Source organism: Rhea pennata, chromosome 27 (genome assembly GCF_028389875.1).
Source record: "Rhea pennata isolate bPtePen1 chromosome 27, bPtePen1.pri, whole genome shotgun sequence".
NCBI classification, from domain to species: Eukaryota; Metazoa; Chordata; class Aves; order Rheiformes; family Rheidae; genus Rhea; species Rhea pennata.
Window position 1 is genome coordinate 1858109 of NC_084689.1, and position 23041 is coordinate 1881149.

Consider the following 23041-nt stretch of genomic DNA (forward strand, 5'->3'; position numbering starts at 1 on the left):
GGGCGGGCGGGACTCGCCACGGAACCGAGCCCCGAGGCGCTGGGAGCGGAACCGTCCGGCCGCCGCCGCCGCGCGCGCGCGCCAGGCCAGGAGCGGTGACGCGGAGCGCACGGAGCGGCGACGACGCCAGCACGCCCCGTACGCGTGGGAGGGGTGACGTAGCACGCACACACCTGGGCAGGGCAGGCGAGGAGGGGGCGGGGCTTCCGCGCAAAGGCGCGAAGGGGCTCGCGCCGCGCCGCGAGCCGGGGGGCGCCGCGAGCCACCTGGTGGCCGGCGGGGGGTGTTGGGGGGCGCTGCTGCGTCCCCCCCTCCTCCCCCCCCCGCAACGTAGACACACACTCCGGCCGCGCGTATGGGGGCGGGGCTTGCTCCCTGACTGACGGCTCTGCCGGCCAATGGGCCCTCGAGCTGAGGAGGAAGGGCGGGCTGTGGCGGCGGCGGCGGGTGGTAGCGGCGGTTGGTCCCTGAGGTGGCGGTTGGCCTTGGGGGTGGGGGGAGGGGTGCGGCAGGCCCCTGTGGAGGCAGCGGGCTGTGTGGGCAGGAAGGGGCTGTGGTGGTGCCCGGCCCGTGCTGGGGGGGGGGGGACACGGAGAGGGGAGCTGTGGTGATGTGTGCCCCTGTGGAGGCAACGTGGGGTCCTTCACCGCTCCCTCCCCGCTACGAGCCTGGAGCTGTCGGCGCTGTTTCTGCAGCAGCCTTGCCTCACGTTCCCGCTTTCGAAATGAGTGCGGTGGGTCACACAGAGAGTGGGTAGGAGAGTTATGTGGCGGGCTTTAGGTCTGTTTTGAGAAAGATGTCATGATTAAGAAAGCTCTGCTATTATAATAATATCTACTCTAGCTGCAATATCTATTATACTCGTAATAGTCATAATTTAACGGTGTAACAATAGCTAGAAAGCTCTGTTGCTACAGGGTAGGGGTAATGAAGTGGGCCATGGAGATTCCTCCAGGTCAAGGAAGGTGAATGACTGGACGCTGCAGAGAAGGTGAGCATCACATGTTGCTACCCATAAATAAAGAAAAAATCTGGGTGTCCTCATTTCAACGTCCTTTTATTAGAAGAAAACATCTTATTTTAAGACAATCTCTGCGTTATTAAAAACGCTGACGTGAAAAGCTAGATATTCAGTCCCTTTTTCCTACTAAAGACTTTGACAACTGTAAGATGCAAATACATACTGTCTTTCTACTATCTTTCTTGCTGTTGGTGTAGGATAAAGCCTGGAACCAAAACTATATGTGGTACCAGATTTGCAGCTGTTAGGCTGAAGATTGAAATACATCCTTTGTCCTGGGAATATTATGCACCAAATTGAAAAAAAAAAAAAAAAGTAGAATACAGGAGTTATCACTTCCCCACACCAACCATCTGAATTCCTCTTTAGCTTTAAGCCTCCATGAAAGAGTGGACTATACCAGTAACTTACTATATAAGTATCCTAATTCAAGATTCAGATTAAAGTAGGTTAGGCAAACAAACCAGTAAAACCAAAAAGCAGAATGAAAAAAATGATTCTGGAATTACAACTGCCGCATCAGCTGCTGTTTTGCATGGTGACATCAAGATAAGTCATACGTAATTCGTAATTTCAGCAGTCTTACAGGACAGTCTGAATGTTCAGACTCTTTTGATTCCTGAGTGCAACTGCATTAAGAACCACCTGTAATCTCACTGGAAAACATTCAGAGGATGAATCAAATAGATAGTTCCATAAAGCAAACTGGAAATTAACTGTTTTATCGTTCAAGGAAAAGTATAACTGTGAGAAAATTTTAAACTCTAGGATGAAAACAGAATTGAAGAACTTTATAAAATCATGTAAGCTGTTTGGGATATAAACAATTTTGTATTAATAAACAGAACATATTTCAACTTTTGGCTGGTTTACAGAATTCTCAAAAGTTCTGGATGCTGATCAAAGTTTTGATGTGTTGCTAACGGTTGCCTGGATTTTTTTTTTCCCCTGTTCTCTGCATAATATGGAAAATAAGAATATTTTCAAATAGATGTTAGCTGGAAAACATATAGAAAATTGCAGGTCCTGTGCTTGTAGCGTCATCAGAAGCTAAATTCAGTTTGCAGTATGAAAGTCCCAGCAACATGGGCTGTGTCCTCGGACAGAATCACGCTGCTGTCTAAGGTGCTGAAATTGGAGGGCTGCAAAGAGGTTCTGTGGATCCCCCACCCCTCCCCAGGAGGTTCACTTTCCCTGTTACACAGGTAAAAAGTAAAACCACAGTGAGTTGGGTGTGGAAAGCCTATAGTTCACTCTGATATGTTTTGAGAAGGGCAAGCTAGATTAAGCTGGCAATTAGCTGCAGCCATTGGGCTCCTGGCTAATGCATTTATACTAATATAGAGACATGACTTTTGAAGAGGGTATATCTGTATCTCATGGCATAATTGTTTAATCATAGTTCACTGCATGCTAGAAACTCTGTGGATTACTCCAGTGTATTTTGAGATAAAACATGTATCCAGGCTACACTACAAAGCTTCCTGGACAATATTTGTTTCTGTGAGCTGTGTTTTATCTAATGTAGAAGTTTTATCTTTTAAATCTTGATTCATGCAGAGGGATGGCCACTCTGAGTCATTGGTCTTTACTGCTGTGTGCTCAATATGAAATCTAAAAAAATAACATTTTGGAAAATGAGAACACAATCTCTGTGAAAATTATGGTGTTTTACTATTTTTATGCATGGATAGAAGCTAGAATTTGTAGGACTTACTTAGTCGTAAGAAACTGTTCAAAAGAACAGGTATGGATTAATATAAAGAAGATGCTTTTTACTTGCTTCTGTGAGCAAGAATGTTTAAGCTGTTTATCTTGAAGGTTCCTCTTGATTTTAAGTGTAGAAATGATCTGTACTGCAGTTTAGCTATTGATAGAAATAATACAATCCTGTCTCAGAATAATTAGCTGTGTCAAAGGATTTTCCTTGAAACTCATTTCAATTCCAAAACACATTAGCGCTGGGATTTGCTAACATCCTCCATTCAGGACTACACAAGAGAAGAGTGAAAAAAAGCTGCTATAAAAAAGAGTGGAGCGATTGGTCTCTGCAAACTCCAAGCCTTGGAGATAGTGTTAGGAAGTGTCATGATGACGTGAAGGGTTCAGAGCCAATCAAATTGCATGTGAAAAAATCTTTGCAGAGCTGCTACTTTAAATAACAGGGTTGGCTAAAAAAATCAAGTATTCTTATCCTGGGATAAAACATCTCAGGTTAGGGGACAACAAATATAAAGCACATTTTTATATTATCTGATATCTTGCAAGTGGAGATCACATGTTCTTGACAAAGAATTCATAAGAAATGCTCACATCTATATACAATAAATGCTGTGATTTTGCAATACATTAACATATAGAACTATAAATGTAATCAGTAAATTTATTATGCTTATTTAATCACTTTGCATTCTTATCAGTTTTGTCACCTTACATCTGCATTTTAGCATCTATTTTTTCTTTTTGGTTTAATGATCATGTAACTCTCATCGCGTTAGAAGTTCTTCTCTCTCTGCTTTTCTCTTTGTTTTTCTCTTTCCTAAGACAAAGCTTCAAGTGAAAATCCTTTGGAGTTTTACCTAGCCTGGCTACTAGAAAATGGAAGAGCAGAGAATATTTGTTAAAAAAAAAATATTTGCTTGTCAGAAGATACTGAGAAATTTTCAATATCAAAGAATCTTGAAAGAGAAAATCTTGTAATGAAAAAAGCACCAAAAATGCAGCAACAAAGCAAAAATTTTTGAAGGCTGTGAACTAGCCATTCCATTGCAGATATTACACTTCTGCTCAGTCACCACAAGAGGGACATAGAAGGAAAGCTAACATAACATTGGAAAAAAATCAAGAGAACAGCTTTATGCAGATTCATAGCAACATATATTTTCCTTTTGTTTGGAAGGATCTTCTGGGATCATAACATTTTGATAGCTTCCTTCATCCCAAATAATCTCTAAAAAGCTTCATGGACTTTATAAAATGTGATAGTAAGTATTAATAGCTAAAATGAATGTTTTCCCAGAACTTCACAATCTTTCCTGACCTTTTTCCTACTGGAATGTCTGTAATAGTGTCGGGACAGGGAGTGGTTGGGCTGGCTGTATTTTTGTTCCATCGCTAGCTATTGGATCAACAAATTGGAGCATTTAATAGGCACTGGACAAGAAGATTATGTTTACTTGTATTTGATTTTCAGGAACTAATGGCTGATGATGCAAATATCATAAGAACAGATCTCATATAAATGCCTTCGTGAAATAAGAGGACTGTAAAAAAACCCTAAGTAGATGTTGAAAGGTTTATTGGACTCTTGTGGAATTAAAAAGCACAATCCTAATATGCACTAGATCGAAGGTAACGCATCATGTGTATTTAAGCACATGCAGTCTATGAATCCCTAATGTCAGTAAAGCTTTCCTTCCAGCCATGAGGAGACAAAGGCATCTCTAATTGGGCATGCTGCTTTGTTTATGGGATCTGTACAGAGCCAATGATTTATAAAGAAGAGTTCTGGAAGAAAGCATTGCTCTGATTAAGGTGGAACTGAAGATTTGTTTTATTATAACTTTACAGAGTTCAGTCCTTAGTGCTTATGTTTCTGTAAGTGTTTTACCATATCATTAAAAAGTCTCTGTCAAGTAGCATTAGATTGAATGGTCATTTTTAGAAAGCCCTTTAATGGGTGGAATGTTTTCATGAACTAAATACACATCAGAGAAATACTGTGCGAATGTAAAACTTTCTCTAAGGTCTCAGAAATCTGGGTGCAACAGTAAATACAACCCAATTTTGATTTCAGAAATACCAGTAATGTACCATAGAAAATTCACAGAGATAGGCCATCACTCATTATTAGGGGAATCTCAACTCTTTCATCCTTCAGCAAATTATGTAATATTTCTGTCTTTCAACTGATTTACCTGCAGGCTAAATTGCAGTGTGGCTGTAAAAAGTGTTCCCAAAGCCAGTCATGGATAAGTGGCTTAAAACAACAAAGGAGAAGGAAGAGAAGATCTTGAAATTTCTTCAGTGATCTTGACTGGTTCTGCTTGTAATATGGGAATGTGAAGGTACTCAGATACAAGGTAATGAATACCATAAAAAGATGTAACTGTAGCAGTATATGAAAGCTACTAAATGAAACTAGTCATAAACTCAGTGCTACAAACCAATTTTCCTTTACTGTCTAAGCTAAGGTGATACTAAAAAGTAATAAACTGTGAAAAGGTAATTTCATATTAAAATATGAATTAAAAATATTTTGTTTTAATTTAGAATTTGAAATCCTTCCTCCTCCCAATATATTTAAATCCTTTATAGCTCTCACTCCTTGAAAGTAGCTGAATGAGTATGAATGTCAGAAGACTATGTTTGTCCTAAACAATGCCACATTAACACAGAATCTGAATTCAAAGAACTAATGTAGGGGGAAAAACTTCTTAAGAACAGAGCTTCTGACTTTGTGCACAATTTTTGGTAGCAGAAATACTGGATGAAAAGAGCTACTTCTTTATAACTGGTCATAAAATTAAGATTGCTGGCAAAAAGGCATCAGTTTTAAAATGCAAGAAAAATTTGCTGGAATTGATGGATATATTCAAGAAGCTACTTGAGAGTTACTGTTGCTTATTAAGACTTTCTTTTGTAGGGGTTCTGGAGGGAGCAGACTTGTTAAAAATAGTCTGTTTGTAAAGGGGCATCAACAGTTCTTTAAAAGGGTTTTCTTCAAAACAGCTGTTGTTCTATCTTATTTTAAAAACAAATTTTGAAGCTCTTGATTGACTAAAAGACAGTACATCTTTCTTTGTTTTAATTTCTGGCAGTTTTCCTAGGCAGAGAGAGAAGCAATGAGGTTATTTTGGTATAATGTGAAATCCAGTACTTCACAAACAGTTTTGATGTGTGTTTGAATTTTGTGGATTGGTGTGTCTCCCTCTGTTTTAGTGGGGAAAAAGTAAGAGTGGTGGATTTTTAGGTTATCTCTGGTGCCTCATTTTAGTTTATAAATACTTAGAGTTTTAGCAAAATGTTTTCCAATGCAGCAACATTTTTCTTCCTTCTTAAAGCTCTACTGCCTTACAAACATGTTTTTAACTTTGGGGAGTGTGACTTGCCCAGGGTTAAATGTGAGGCTATCTTTTGTAAGTAGGATCTTAAGAAAACAAGTTGTTTGAAAAGCAGTATTTTTTGAGACCCACCCTGTCTTTTTCTTTGCTAGTTGTTTAAGTGAATAACATGGTTCCATTCTCAACATATGTTCCAAGTGAATACTTCCTCCTGCTGTGAGAGAAGTCTGTTAATTTGGCACTTCTTTTAAAAATGAAATAATGTAAGCAATCCAGTTATTAGCTAGATTGCCTTCTGGGTGTTGCTGGTAGGTGTCTAAAATTTTCTGAAAGTTATCGATGTAAGAGCATGTGTTAAACCATATAATGTGGCTACGTGACTTAGTTGTTCAGATTCCTGTTAGACTAGACACTTGTACCCAAGGCAGTCCCTGTCCTGAAATACCAACCATTTAATTTTCCAGTCACTAGCCTGCAAGAATTATTCTCTCTGGCTTTTTCACAGACATGTCAGTTCCTTTTGATGTGAAATACAAAATCTACCAACTAGTCCTTTTCTTCCCATTGTATATATTAAAAGTTTAGAAAACACTAAATGTAAGATCTTCCGTACTATAGTAACCACTACAGGTAGGACTAGTAATATTAACAATTGTTTTTCCTCTAGCTCTTGCCTGAGAAAATGCAGATCTAGAATTGAGGGAGAGCAAATGTATAAGGTGTCACAATAGCCTTGCTAACATGGAAGTTTTCCCATTAGAAAACCCATATTTCTTATGTCTTAGGGTGAGTGCAGGGCAAGAAGAGACTGTGTGCCTCAACCAGACTAGTTTCAGGTTGGAGAGGTTTACTTGAAGTGGAAAGAATGTTTTCCTTGCAAAATGTTGTGGATTTGAAGAGGAACCAAGCCAGTACTGAACACAAGTCATGAATGGGTACAGTGTAGCTGTGTAATGCCTTCCCAGAAGTCAGTGAGTTCCTTGGGAATGTACCCAGGCCACTGGTGGAATTTCATCAAACGGAGCATATGAAAAGATGAAGAGGACAGTGGGGTCCCAGATTTTAGTAGATTTTGAGATTCAGTGTGTCAGTAGCTGCTACAAACGCTATAACAGAAGTGTACTCTGCTTTAATTCCTGCAAGGCCCGTGGCAAACCTATGATCCCATCATGAAGTCTGGACACTCTGCAACTGGGGCTGTGTGTTTGATTTATGAACAAACAAAAGCTTTCAAATTGCTTCTCAATTCTGGTCTGGAAATCCCTGAGCCATATGTCATATGGAAGAAACCAGAACACAGAATCCTTTTATGCAATTGTTAGAAAATGTTATTAAGAAAATGAAATGTTGTTGAACTACATCCTATGGCCTTGATTTCAGCTAAAGTATGAAAGCAGAGCAAAGGTGCTATGGGAAACCTTCTGGCAAGTAAGTGATGTGCCAGTCTCGGGCAAAATATTAACATTAGGCCACCTTTCTGGCAGCAAACTAGTGTATGACTCTACTGGAAGAGATGATCGCAAAAAGGATCTGAAGAAGGTTTGCAGAGCAGTAATTCTAAATAGCGCTTTAGTAATGATGTCATTTAAACAAAAAGAGTAATATTAAACATTGAGCAATGGACTGCTTTGGATCAAGAGCCACACAAGGCTACTAGCCAAGATGCAGAAGACCTTCTATAGCAGGAGAATTTGCACAGAGTAATAAACAGCTTGTAGAAAGTAAAAATATGCAAGGTCAAGGATGAAAAACTATATTGAACAATTTTGAGGAGTGGCTGGGGAAATAACCCAATATTTTCTATGAGTTTGAGGGCTTATTAGAAAATGGAGGGCAGGAAGATTATAATTCCAGTCAAATAGTGCATTCACTTATGATCAGTCCATGAGTCTTGAAGTCAGAAGCTAAATCTTGGGCTAGCTGGAATAGTGGAACAAATGGATGGTTGCTGTGATCTGAGAAGACTGATACTAAACTATTCACTTGGGGCTTAAATCAAATGCATTTGATAACCCTGCATCTGCCCCCTCAGGACTGTGGAAACAGAAATGATGAAGCAAAACACAGCGCATACCTGTGGACTTGATAAACTGATGACCATCAGGAATCTTCAAAAATATTATTTTAAAACTGTATTATTGGAGGTCTTTTTCATTATACTATGACCCAGTTATGGAGCTACAAGTGGTCTGAATGGATGGACCACTGTCAGGCTGGAGGGGGGTGGTAGTCTGGAGATTAACCCTTTACTAGCAAGGACATATTGTTTTAACAAATTTTCACTGAATTCAGCTATGGGTAGCTGAAGACCTGGTCAGCTTTGCAGGAGGCTGCACATACCTCACTCCTTTTTCCTTTTTATACCATTCTTTCCATGTTCCACTAGAGGCCACCACAAACCTCATCTAAGGGGGGTGGGGGGGAGCACCTGCAGTGCTAAATGGCCAAAGTTCCTATTTCATAGGGAGATTTAGAAGTCAGACTTGGATCTCCCTAGAACAATGTTTCTTCCCACTGTGTGAAGAGTAACTCCTAGACGTGACTTGAAGCCAGCAAATGATCTCAGGCAGTGAGATCAGTTTTTGCTGAGTATATAGGGTTAGACATGTTAGACATGTAGAGTCTTTCTAGAAGATCTCCTATGCAAACCATACGTTGATATTTGATTTCCTTGGAAAAAGTAGGCCTTTGCAGTAACCTTTACTGCATTTGTATATAGAGACCTTCACAGTTTCAACATTGTCTCCTGCCTTGCCAATAGAAATTTGCTTTTGTGGCTGCAGTTTATTCACCTGAGGCGTGGGGTTCCTGGAATTGTATGCGCTTTCCTGGAAGAAATGTTGAAGGGTGTAATGGCTTGTGCAGAGAGCATTTAAAGACTGAAAAGATGTCAAGGAGAGGCAAGGCAGCTGCAGTTCAGGGAGAGCTCTCAGATTCCACTCTCATGATAGGTATTTCTCTGGCCGTTATTGTCTCAGGAACTCAATGTCGCTTACACCCAAAGTGTTTTGGCTTGAGTAAAGGTTAGTGGAAGAAACTGACTATTGTGCTAGCCAAAAGCAATTGGCCTTTGTTGAAGGAAGCATTGCAAAAATACAGAGGACCAAGTTTCTAGTTTCCATGTGGAATTAAAATTAGAGTAATTCTGTGACTGTTGCAACTCGTCAGAATATGTGTCCTTGCAATCTTTGGATGTGAAGAGCAGTTTAAATGAAATAAAGACTTACTCTGAATCTTTACCCAGTCCATGACACTGAAAAATACTGTGAAAAAGATTAGGTTAGATTTTGTGGCTGTTTCTTCAGCTCTGGGTGGGGTCAGGAAAAGGAATAGCCAGAAATCTCTGGAGCCAGTTCATTCCTCTGAGATTTCTAGTCTGATATTTTCTTGAAAACTCAAGAGGTTTGGATCAGCCTCCAGACTCCATCTTTCTGGAGAAATTCCCACCACTTTTGAGCCTGTGTACATGCATGCCAATTTTCCATTTCTCTAGGGGGGAAAAAAAAGCCGTAGTCTGGATGATGTTGAATTTTCCTCTGAGTTTATAAATGATGTACAAAGAAGCACAGATTTCAAATAAAGACATAATCTGTAATGTCTCAAAGGTTATGAAAATAAAATGTGCACGTGAAAAGAGATGTGTGATAAGATAAACTGACAGTATTTTGTGTCAGGAAAAGCATGCATTTAGTAGCCAGTACTTTACTTAGATTCTTTGTTTCCACAGTCAGTGAAACAAGCAATTGGTGAGACAGTTTCATAAATGAAGCTGCTGTAATATTAATAGGCCTTTTGAATTAATTCTTTTGACTTCTACTTGTTAATAACTTTCTCTTGGTCTAGGCCAGGTAACACAGGCATACTCCTCAGCGTGGAGAAAGCTGCAACTCAGATAACATTTCTGAGCATTACCTATCTGCTTTGAGGCCTGAGTGGGGGGCCTTTTGCAGCAGAGTGTTTAACGTTATCTAACTAAATGTGGACAAGCGCACAGCTGCCTAGGTCTGTGCTCTCATTTCTGTTTGAAACCTCATCTTTGTATCGGATGAGATCTGTCTTTTGAGAGAGACAAAGTGCTCCTGCTTCTGAGGACAGTAACTGTCCTTCCCCACCTCCACAGCGTGGGCCTATGAACATTTTTGTCTATTCATTCCTATGACAGCTGTAATTATCTTTGACAGAATGCCTATGGAATGCCTCAGGCAAATACTGGAAGGGGGACAGCAGTGTGGAAGATATACTGTGATATAATGGAGTTTGTCTTGAAGACACTAGATTTATCAATCTCTGCTCATCCTTGAGTGGATGTCCTTTTGTGGTCAAGATTTTGGGGACAAGCAATAAAGGCCTGAAAAAGAGTTTCCAGGAAGGAGACTCATTCTTGTTTGCTCAAAATCTAACAAAAGTCACTAAAGAATTGAATTGGGGTGTGATCTTAAAATTTTGAGAGACAATGTTCTGCTCTACTACCATTATGAGAGGAAGAATGTGTTTTTTGTGGAATATTAAGGCTCAGCTAAAATATTAAACCTTTTTTCATATTCAGGATTCTCATTTTGCATATGGATAAGACAACTTTCGAGTACAGCCTTGACAACGTATCAGCCCTTCATGTATACCTCCAGTCTTTGTGCCCTCCATAAATGTCCTAGTCATCTTGACTTCATGGCAACCGAAGAAAGCCCCTACACCAGAAGAATTTTCATCATCATTCCTAGGCTTTTTTCTCTCTCACTTCCCTTGCATGAGAAGAAGTCATATTTCTGCATGCAAGTATTAAACTACTCATTTTAAAACTGGGTTTATGTCTGCAGTCTTTTTCTCAAGTATGGAGTATTGCATTTAGTGATTAGCTTCTTTTGCCTCTTTCTTTCACCCATCCATTGAAGAATTGAATTTGGAGAAAGCTATGGTTAGACTCCTGACCTAGCTCTTTCAGCATCCCCTCAGCCAGTGATGATGTGAAGGAGATTAAGTTAATTCAGTGTTATCTATCTTTTCTTCTTTGTACAAGATAATTCTCATTTTCAGCACTGGAAGAGTTTACATCTCTTGCAACAGCTGACTGCAGTTTATATTTTTACATAGTACTTCGTAGTGGTCTGTTGATCACCGGTGTCCTGAAAAGACCTGATTGCTTGGTGCTAGTTTTGCTTATTTCCAGCTGTTAAATCATGATAGATATCTTCCTTCTGTTTTATGATGGTGTTATTTTTAATATAAGCAGTAGATCTAATTGATTTAGATAGGTTATGTGAAAATGAGCAAATGAGAATTAAAAATGGCTCCAATTACAGTCAGTGAGAGCGGAAGTGTCAAGAGAACTATCATTAATCTTGAATCAACACTTATTAAAAAGCTACAGCTTTTTCCTGTATATGTCCAGGAGGCCTGAACTGATTTGCTTAATATAACTTCTGGCATGGAAAATTTCTTGATGTTCCCTTGAGGTGTCCACAGAAAAGACAGCTTTGTGGTCTATGTGAACATAGTTAATAGAATTACTGATCCAACATGCTGGAAAAGGTAACTTACCACTTCTGAGGTAGAATAAACTGTGAAATTCAGATTTTCTCTGTGGGTCTTTGGGATCTGACCATAGAAAGTACAGTGCTGTCTCCTGTGAATGGATGCTAACCATTCCTTGGCTGTCTCCATAAAAAGGGAGTTTTTTTTTTCTGGAGTTTCAAGCCAAAATGTTTCCTTCTTTCTGCTGTTCTGCACTCTGTTATGTATTTGGCAGTGCTCAGTCCCAAAGGTGTCTATGTTCTGGTGGTATTAGGTATGAATGGATTGTCAGGTTCTTTGGGATCTTCCTTGCTGAAAGGCAGTATGGAAACTTGATCTTTTTTTGAAGTTGCATGGTAAAGGACTAATGGCATGTGCCAGCTTGTGGCTGGAAGGCAGTAATTTGAGGACAGCAAATACCGGTCTGTGTAATATTTGTATATATGGTACAGAAATAGTATAATTTATACACAGTATGTGCATTTATGTATAGCTACTGAACTAATCATATTTAGACAGTTCCAGCAACATATCAGAGTAGATATCCAGGGTTCCTCAAGTTCAATATCCTGCCTATGAAGGGGTCAATAGCAGATGTTTCTCTTGAGTTAATAAGTTTTGGTAAATGATCAAAAACAAGTCAGTGCTCCCTAAAAGAGGTCCCTAGACCATTAAAAACTGTACATGCTGTCTGCCCACCTACATGTGTGATCTCAGAGCCCTGAGCACTTCCAGTCCCTTCTGTAATGAGACAATTCCTGTTTACACTATTATTGAAGACCCCTAGATTACACAATAGGAAGGTTTGACCACAGGGATGGATTATATAGATCATTTATGGGAAAAGAAAAGGCTGCCTGTTTAGAACAGCTTTTGTTTTTAAGCTTTGCCATCCCTAAGAGTTTTGGGAAGTGACTTAGTACATACTGAGCAAGGAGTGAAAGCAATCCAGTAAAGCTGTGTTATTGTCATTATGACTCTGGGAGGTGTCCTTTAGTAGCAGAAATTCGAAAAGGAGACCACAGCCAAAGCAGTTTTACTGAAGAAAAACTGCATACTCCAAGCATTAATGATACTCCCAACAATAATTCCCAGCGAGACATGATGGCTTAACCATAGCATCAGTTTGCATCTCTCCTGGTCAAAACAGCCTTCAGTCTTCTCTTTTTTTTCCAGTACAATTCAGTTAATTATTCCCAGTTCCCTCAATGAGTCTGAGCTCCCACTGGCTCCTGGAGCAATAGTAGCTCATTGTTGCAAATGAGTTTAATCCAATGTTAGAAGTCTTTATTGTCCATAATAGAAAATGGCATGAATAGTAAAGGAAAAAATGTGAGATGTTTCCTGTAAGGCCTTTAACAACCCTCCTGGGTGTATGATTACAACATATGCTGGGGAATAGTTTTGAGCAGGGTGGCGGTGGGGAGTAGGAGCTCTGGCAGTATTTTACACCCCCATCTGTAAGCCTCATTACAGTGAGAGGAAGGGAAAGATGGGAGATAGCTCTTCTTGATCTGAGCATGCCACTGCTTTTCCACCCCTTGGGCTTCTAATTTCTCGTAGTTTGTCTTTGGCAGCTTAAATAAGAGGCAAAACAAAACTGAATAAGGGCTGATAGGAAATTTGGGGGCTTATAAAATCTCCTTGATTGGCCTCCTGCCCTCCATTTTGTAAAGAGTTTTTTAGTGCCAGGTGTCTTAGTTTTATTCAGATAGCATTATGTTGACACCATGTCTGAGGCATTTTGGAAAGTGTAGGATTATCAGTGTGAGACCCAGAAACGCAGAATGTTTGACAATGCTGCAATCTTTCCATAGAAGACAAAGAAATTACAGTATCAAAATCTATCAAGCCACTGAGAAGTACTAGAATGTATTTTAAATAAAGCACAACATCCAGGGTGATCTTTTGTTTATCTTCAACTATATCAGATTTTTGTTTTGAACAGAGAAAAACTCCAGGGCTTTAGAGAATAATCAGGGCAGAAACCCACTCCTTGCTTCCTTGTTCTTAGGTGTTCTGCAAGGAGTATGCTGAATCTGGTGCAGCTGAGAGAGGTCCATATTAAACAAGTCAGGGCTGAGTGTGCTAATAGTCCTTAAATGTGCTGACTAGCCTCACCCAATACCTCTACTCCACATACTCTGTGCTTTATTTTGGGGCTACAGTTGAACTCAGGCCTAGAACTTTAATCCTGGCCTGAGTTACTTGTAGTGTGCCTGTATACATCTCTGTCTCTGGCCTCATCTCCTGTTGTTCCTGACTGTATTCCCTGGATGAACCTGATCTGCCACCTCTCTTTGTCTGGAACTGTTGATGGAACATGTTATAGGTTCCCCTGCTCTCTGCTCAAATACTGTGAGTGTTTCCTGGTGATACTTTTGTCTCTCTTGGTTCCTGGTTTGTCTTCCCATCATGGAGTAGTGCTGCTCTTGCTGTTCCATGACAAAATGCAGGAGTTAGAATGTAGGTCTTTCTCCTTCATGCATTTAGTAATGTTCTGGGCTTGAGTAGCCAGTCTAGATTAGCCTCATTCATGCTTCCTGCTGCTCTCTGAGTCCTTGAAGTTCAGTATCATGTCTTTGATGAAACTGAATGGTGGTTTTGTTGCTGCTCACTTATGCAGTTTTTATTTGCTGAAGTACTGGTTGTTTGATATTTTTTTCCTCTTGGAAAGTATCATTTTTCTTGCTGATGCTCCTCTGAATCTCTACACCGTTACATGTCGTTCTCTCAGCTGATAAGGGCAGAATATGCCACTTCCAGAAAGGTCAGGAAATTACAATGGTAATGAGGCTGCCCAGACAATACATAGTGTCACTTATTCCGATAGATGTGTGTGTGCATTTATTTTTGGTATCTTTACATGCTGATGTTTGTAAATGAAAATTTATCTCCCTCATCACCTTCAGAGAAGAAAGCTAGTTTATATAGTGCTGCCATGAGCCTTGGGCATCTAGGTTCAATTCACTTCCATGTTGTAAACTAGCACAAGCTGCTTAACCTCTGAGTGATTCTGCTTCACGTCTGTAAAACAGCTATCTTCCTCAGAAAAGTACTGTGGCAGTAAAAAGTTGTTGGGTGATTCAGCTTTCCTATGGTCGCTACAAATTGGTTATCTTGTTGGAGGTCTGATTAGAGAGATGAAGCTTGTGGGACTGCAATTTTTTCCAATTAGTACTAGCTTCCTAGGTCAGGTCCAGAGGCATAATGAATCTGTCCAGATACAGAAGATGATACACTTGGAAATTTTCAGTCTAGCACCTTTCTCTTCCCCATTCAGTGAATAAAAGGAAAAGAAAGAGTCAGTTCTAATAGTATCAGAGGAATAAGCGGGAAAGTTGACGCTTTTGGAACTCTAACCTTACTTTGAGGATGGTGCTACTTTCTGTGCTATAAAGCAACAGCTTGCTCACAGGAGACTTCCAGGTCGCAATGTACCAATTGCTGTGACACTGTGGTTGTGGTCCAGCATTATGTCATTTTGTTGATTGCTACAGTGAGTTGTGTGACTTTTTTTTAAACTTGTGTAAATGGCTTTACTGATATTAGTCAAATTCCATTAACTGATAGAAAACAACACGAAAAATGAATGATAGAGTTAACATAGTGCACAATGAAGTCATAGGCACTCACTATGTCTTGTATGATTGATTCTCTGTCATTGCAGTTTGCCATTGGTTAAAATGGAAGAAATATTAAAAGTGCTTACAAGGTCTTCAGTGACCTTGTATCTTGCTTTTCTAAGGGAATTAAAGCTGAAGACATGAACCAGACTGTGGCAAGCTGTTACTTTTCAAATATGTAACGAAGCACAGCCTTTCAGGAATACTGCGTCTTGCAATGAATGAGGCATACTGGGCAAGGAGGGGCTGTTCTTACCTGTTCACTGGTGGAGTTTATATATAAATACTTGTTTTATTCTAGGTGTTTATGTCAAATAATGGATCTGTCTTCTATAAAGTGTCGGTGCTACTGTTTAAAAACCATACCTGAACTTTGTTACTTCAGGACTCATAGTTCTAAGTACAGATCGTTTAGGAATCCTTTTTGTTGAGACTGTGTTTTAGCAACGGATGAAATAAGTATTTGTACATAATCAAGCTGTAAAACTATGATTTTCAAAATCTCATGAAAATAATAGGATTTTGGTTTTGCTGGAAGCACATCATAGAAAGGTAGGACAAAACTGAAGAGCCTGTTGGCTCTTGGGCATCAAACTTCTCACTGTCCAGTCCTTTCCACAATTGATATCTTAGGAATTTGCAAGTGTTTGAATATAGCATTCAAAATAAGTAGAAGATAAAAAAACTGAACTGTAAAATTCTGATGTGTTAGGTTTCTTACTGATCAACCAGTTGCTAATGAGTGAAATACAAATGAGTATTGCATAAATATATCAAGTTGATTCAACTTCAGTTGTAATAGTGCAGTTCTGTAGAATAAATAATGTATCTTCTGTGTCAGTGATAGCTTATGTATGGTGACAGTTAACTAAAATCATGACTGATTATGATTTAGTTCAGATAACTAAATCTCTACTTTTCTATATTGGATGTATGAAACTTGGAGGCTACATACATTCCATGCTTTTGTAGAAAAGTCTAGTAATTGAAATGCGAGTTCAAATATATGATCCTTCAGAGAAGGAACTAATCTCTTCCCTATGTCCCTGGTGCATAAGGAAAGCAAGGGGCTTAAACTGCGTCCCTGAGAGAGATTTTCTGACAGTAAGAGTGTAAAGCATTGGAAGGCTGCCTGGTGCCTGTGGAGCCTCTGTCGGGGGAGGCATTTAAGAACAGGGTAGAGAAACCTTTCTGAAAAATGGCATAAGTACTATTGATCCTATATTGGGAAGAAATAGAGAAGATGACTTTTGAAGTCCCATCCAGGCATCTTTTACATGATTTGTTCTCTTATGGCCGTAAGTGTGTAAGAAACATTGTAAAACACTTAGCATACTATTTCAGAGGGTGTAGGTATTTTTCACTTATTTTTAGAATTTGACCTTAGCAAGATTGTAAAATCACATTTTCCTTCTGACTTTTGTCCTTCACTTGGCAAACATTAGTTTAAAACACAGAGATGGAAAATATTTAAACTTTAAACTAGTATGAGCTTTTCTTTTTGTTGTTTGTTTATGTGCTAGTTTCACTTGTGATGTCAACTGCAGTCAGGGAAAAAGGTGCAACTAACCTGGCACTATACAGAGTTCAAAAAAAATTTTACATTGAAGCCTAAATAAACACTAGCTACTATTCACTTTTTTTCATATCAGTAATACTTTAAAAAATGGTATTAACAAATCTGGAAGATGTTTTCCACATCAGATAATAACAAGTTCGAGATATATTAGCTTCTTTTTAATTTCTCCTTTTTAAACAGATGGAGGCCCCTCAAAATAGCCGAATGTTTTCTGAACTGCTACTGTGTGTTTAAGCTGTGTTGGAGCAGTGATTTACAGGGATTTCTAGCCCTCAGATCTGAATATAGAAAGAAGTAGAATGATTCCAAGGAAAATAAGGGTAGGAATGACCTCACCCTGTGGAGACACCGTGTCTTGCTCAACTCCAGAAAGCTGTGTAGAATCTAGCTGTATTTTTCTTTGTACAGTTATTTTGCTACCATCAGTGAGTAGAAGTGATTCCAGAAACTATTGCAAACCAAAGAGAAATGGCTTTGGGTTTCTGGAAAAAAAGAGCGTGGAGATATATGATCACTGCCTTCATATGCAGAAGACCTATTTGTTCAAGCACTTATGATTGGTGTGCTTTAGGTTTAATATGCTTTGCTTCATTTTGCTTAGATTAAGTGAGCAATAAGAAGCATTATTCTGTCACTATGAGGTCCCGTATTAATTTTTGCTGAGGGTTATGAGGGTTTTCTTTAAAAAAAGAAGTACAGCAATTTTCATCCTTTCTTGTCCAGGTTGGCTATAAGGTAAAGAGGGACTTAAGTAGAACCGAGCAACATGGCTTTCAAGCACCGTATCAAGGGTATTTGTTTTTTTTTGTTTGTTTGGTATCAGAACATTAAAAACAAAAAACATTGAGTAATTTTTCACTTGGATAGTAGAAAACACCATTATTCCTCTGGCATGTTCTATTTGCCTTGTATTGAATGCTTTTGAATTTTGAATCTTGAACCACAAGATTTTAATAGTCTTATCTGTCTATATGGATAGCCACACAAAGCAAATCTGATGTAAATTGTTACCAAGGTGACCTCACATTTGACCCTTGTACAGTCCTCATTCCACATGAGTGCAACTCTTTCTGGATTTTTATGACTTCTTTCCACTTGAAACAAATGGAATTTTTCTGTACATTTTGCAAGGGTCTTCCTTTAATGACCTTTCAGGCTTCTATTGAAATAATGTGCTTTCCCCTTAAAATTTTCCACAACCATAGCAGGTACTGGTAGGCTCCTTTGCAGGCCATGTAGCAGAAAGGTCCTGGACTAAGCAGTCTGCAAAGTTTGAATGTGTCTGTTTTGACAACAGCATGTCAAACATAAGGTGGAGGGGCAACAACGACCACTGTTTGAGGTGAAAGTCTCTGTGGAGTGGGTAAAAGTGCATCTTTCATTCCTCATTCCATTCATTGCTATAAAGTAAAAAATACAAATAAATATTTTACAGAGCATCACTAGGAGAAATAATATTATCATATCTTTAGTAATAAGTTGGCATGGTTTTGATTTGTCAGGAAGGACCCAGAAATGCCAGGAACTGGGAAACTCAGTTGTTCTGATTTCCAGCTAAACCGCTTACATTTACCACAAGTAACAATCACATAAAGCTGATTTTTACCTTTGGGTTCACAACAAGAAGTCATTCACTGTGGGTGACATGAGATGATGTGTTCTAGACAAGCAGAATCATATGAAGGCCACCTAGTTAACATGAGTAAGTTAACTTTATTTTTAGTACAAACTGGTACATTTTCTTCTGGTGCAAGAAAATGTAAAATCCATCTGTTGCAGCATTCCCATAATATAAAACTAATATTTGGTGGCTTTCTCTGGAGAACAGGCTTGCATGCTCACCAGCATATACAAGACTGCACAGTCACCCTTAAACTGTGCATGGCCACAGGGATAAGAAGTCTCTTCCTGAACATGGGAGGTCTTTAAAGTCAAAACTAGAAAAAAGTTCATGTAAATATCCAAGGATCCTGCTGCTATAAAAGTTTAAAGACTGAGCTACTGTTTTCTGGGGCTTTCCTGTTTGTGGTGTCTCCAAGGATATTGTATGATCATCGTGCTACCTCATTTCTCAATTGAAAAGTGAGAATATGTGATCAAGAATTTCACTGGTCTTTCTTTCCTCAGACTAACCTTTTTACAGATTACAGTTATCCGTGCAATTTCTTTGATGTAGTAGCTGAAGACTCTTGTATGGACAGGTTTTCTTTGGCTGCTCTACATGGATTTCTCAATCTGCCCTGTGTCTTTTGATGGAAAGTGCTAGATCGAGAGTGTTGGATTGAAACTCATTCCTTCACAGACAAGAAACAGCAAAGCTTACCTTTCCTTCATGCTGTCACTGCTATGCCACATCCTGCCCCTAGAAACCCCTTGATAGGGTGAGGGATAATAAAAACATCAACCTCTAACGGGCTAGTACACTTGGCTGATCCATTTCTGAAATAAGATGTGATAGCTCTTCTCTGAAATTAAAAGATGATTCAATAATTCTACCCCTGAGCATGAGTGGTAAAACAGTCTTAAGAGTTTAAAGAGCCTTTTCTGAAACTCTAGTGAAGTCCAGATGTCCCATGGCTTTTGTGAGCAGTTTTAGAAAGAAAAGACTGTGAGGGGATATGGCTATGAATCATCTGTCTATCCCATGTCTATGAAGAAGAAATAAACTCTGATTCCAAAAGAATTCATTTAATTCTGGAATTTTCTGACCTATTTTGGTGCAAGCTGGTCTTAAAAAAAAAAATTAAACTGCTCCTGATGACTTTCTCATATTGTTTACTTTTGTAACGTTCTCTGTGGACTTGCAGCCAGAAATGACGTCCACCCCTCGTCCAGCATCAGAGAATAAGAACTTCAGAGGAAGGAATGCAACTTCATAAATAGCAAACCACAGACACTAATGGGGAGCAGAAGCAAACCTGCAGGTTAAAAATTCATTGCAAGAGAAGCCTGTACATCCAGACTGCTTGTAGATTCAAAGATGACTTCAACTCTAGCCTTAGTTTTTCTCCTTTGCCTCTCTTGTCCCTTTTTATCAAGTCAACAGAGAAGAGCAGGTAAGTAATTTTAATTATCTCTATGCTTTCTGGACTGCTATGTAAATTCTGTTTTGAAGCAGGGAAATGAAGAAGTTTCAATTGCATCTGCTGAAGCCTGGCAACAATATTTCAGATTTGTAGTTTCATATGAAACCTTAAGCTGAACTGTAAATGTTCGGTCTAAGACTGTTATCCTCCTTCCTCTCCCCCATTCTGAACAGTGATGATTTTTAATGGGGAAAAAATACTGTGAGGCAAATGGTAATTTTCTCTCTCTGGCAGGCCATTACAGATCATAAAGTTATGTTAATCTGCATTTGGCATGTGATTAAATTAGACACCCAGCAGATACTGAGTGTCCTATGGCAGAATCCTTGGCTATTCTCTCTAATTGTGTACACAGAATTTAGGGAAACCCTGACCTCTAGGAACCCACCCCTTCTAATTTTGCTGTAATAGTTCTCCTTTGCTGAACAGCTCATTAGGAGATTGTTCAAATGCAGGAGGACCTGTGAGATCCAGCAGATTCTGACTTGAAAGACCATGTAGCAGGTGTGTGTACGTGTGTGCTTACAGAATGAGCCCAAGAAGGATGCATAATAACGTCTGCAAATGCAGATTTCCTTTGGAAATTGTTCTTGAGTGATTGATCCATTTTTGTGAATCTGAGTATTTAAAAACATCCAAGTCCTTTATTTTTAAAATGCATCTTGTTGCTAGGGATGGAAACTTTTTCATAGGTATAACAGAAGCTGCCTGAAGCCTTCATGCAGAGCTTATTCAAAATCTCTGTTTGAAGTTAGAAATCATGTGGATGTTCCTCATTTGAAATAAAAAGAAAAGTCACTTCATTTGTTATTTTTTGTCTTAGAATAGCACATTTGTGTTACTTTCAGTTTAGTCACCAAAACGAAGTATATTGGAGAGGTTACAAATATTCACCAAGTCACCTTGGTTCTGTGCGGGGAAGATCTACCAGGCTTTCAGGCTCATTTGTCAAGTGAGAATGCCTAAATTGCAGTACCAAGTCAGTAGTATGGACTGACATCCTGCCTCTGATCCTAGCAAATTCTGCATGCTCAGAGGAAGTAGACCTCCAAACCCAGCTAACGTTCCCCTGAACAATCAGTGCTGTTTGCAGAAGATACTGCTGTGTCTCGCTTTATAAAGGTTTACTTAAGCTGTAATCAAGGCATGACTTCTGTTAATGGTAGCTGAATCAACACTAGCTTTAAAATAGCTAGAATGAGTACTGATAGCAGGATAGACATGACGGTATGGATCTCAGTATGAGATGATCATTTATCTAGATTCTTGGATTATATTTTCCCTGTGCAGAGTTCTGCTGCCAATGCTATACTGTTATCAGTGAGTCTGAAGTTAGTTCTGATGTAGATATGTGAGCTCCAGTCATATCTTTGCTGTTTAAGTTATACCAAGGTATCAAGAGGACCTGCTGATCTAGAAAAACTTAGAGAAATGAGATTGTATTTTCTCATTTCATGTCAGATTGGAGAATATCGGTTGAACTTCTTGTCCTGTTCCATCTGCCTGTGGGTTTTTAAACCTTCAGGTTTTCTTAAAACTTGCATGTCTCTAGAAATATAGTTAGCTATATTCATTTATTCTTCTTGAGTAAAGCGGAAAATTATGGACTAGACTTTTAGCATGACTAGGCAACTCTAACGAGACTTTTCACTCCCATCCTCTAGCTTCTAATCTGCCTTAGATGACCTCTTAAGGCAACTTGTATCTTCTCTTCAGCATAGTTTAAACAGGCTTTTGCAATTTTGCATTGAGAGGCAAGTGCCCAAAGCCACTGCAAGGCAATTTGAAGTTGCCACTACCCAAAAAGAACCCATCTTCATACTAGAAAAAAGACTGCTATGTCTTATTTGAAACCAGGGTATGCAATGGCTGATGTGCCATTCCTTTTCCACATTCAGCATGCTTGGGATAGACTCAGCAAAGAGTTTCACTTTAGTAGCTTCTACAGCACTGAATTATTAATTTGCTGCTTTTGGCAGAAGAGCATTCCTATGTGCGAACTGCTCAGAGCATGCCAGATTAACAGCTACCACAACTGCCAGACCGATTTGTTTGCTGAAGGGTAACTGTTACCTACCTGAATGACAGGCATGGCTGGTTATCATGGTCTGTCCTGTCCAGAGCAAATTCTAGCCTATGTGCAAGATCTTGTGATGTTGTTGCTTCTAGCAAATTTCTACTTAGGAACTGGGAGGGAGTGGTAGGTGTGGAGGATTCCTTATCTCTAGTATTAAACTGAGGTTGTTGTATCAGTTGTTTTGTGCTGCTAATGGCTCTTCTGTGTGGGGGAGGTGTGCATGTGAGGTTTTTTTTCCTCCTCCAACCAATGTGTTTTTGGTAGGAGGTGAGGTTGGCCCTGAAATGCTGGAAGAGATGAGAGAAACTAACCGTGTGCTGATGGAAGTTCGAGACTTGTTGAAACAACAGGTAAGTGAGTAAGGGACCTAGTTTCTTGCTGCACAGGAGAGATCACCAAGCCCTCTGCCTTATGTGCTGAGCTGTAGAATAGGAAGGCCTCTTGCTTTAGGTAAAATGATTCTATTGTTCTGAAGATCAGGATCACAAGATGGTCTTGTAATCAGATCTGTAATTCTGGGATAAAGTAAAATCATTTGAATGCAGATTTTGTTGCTCGGAAGCATATCTGTTGAAAAACAGCGTAAATAGAGAAAAAAATTTTAACAACAAAAAATGTGCATACAGTGGGCATATGTTTAACTGGAAAAACAAGTCACTTTTTCCTTGGTTTTGTGGGTTCATGAAAGAAGTAGAGAGGCCAAACCTGGAAGATGGCGAAGACCTTTCATCCATCTGTTAAGGCCCTGGAAAGGGAATTTATATGGAGACTAAACAAGCTCTGTATTCACTCTTTTCTCTTCACTTTAATCCTAAACCTGTCTGGCTCCAGTAGTTTATAAGGGAATTTGGAACTTCTTGGGTGCTTAGCTCTTTTCCCATTTTAATGAGGAGATGGTGGTTTGTCTGGTCAGCTCTTCTAAGTATAGAAAAAGGTTCCATTCTCCCTTTATCCACTCTGGGAGCTGAGGGCAGCAGCCTCTGCCTGCCAGATAATTGGAATGGCAGACAGGTCTCTGTGCCAGTGCAAACTGGGCGGCCTCTAATCTGCAAAAACATCTGTTGCATTGAGTTATTCTCAC

General features: G+C 39.4%; 1 protein-coding gene across 2 annotated transcripts in view; it reads left to right on the forward strand.

The window, feature by feature from the left end:
- The first annotated feature begins 48 nt into the window (after positions 1-48).
- The window catches only part of COMP (cartilage oligomeric matrix protein), a 35539-nt gene continuing 12546 nt past the window's right edge, over positions 49-23041 (forward strand). The window contains exons 1-5 of one of the 2 annotated variants that reach the window (XM_062596512.1): positions 49-138; positions 918-991; positions 4945-5103; positions 19605-19853; positions 22225-22310. In XM_062596512.1, coding sequence (XP_062452496.1) covers positions 19778-19853; positions 22225-22310 — 162 coding nt within the window. In that variant the 5' untranslated portion in view covers positions 49-138; positions 918-991; positions 4945-5103; positions 19605-19777. Of the gene's footprint in view, positions 139-917; positions 992-4280; positions 4373-4944; positions 5104-19604; positions 19854-22224; positions 22311-23041 lie in introns of those variants that run through there. The other variant, XM_062596511.1, reaches the window with a different exon arrangement.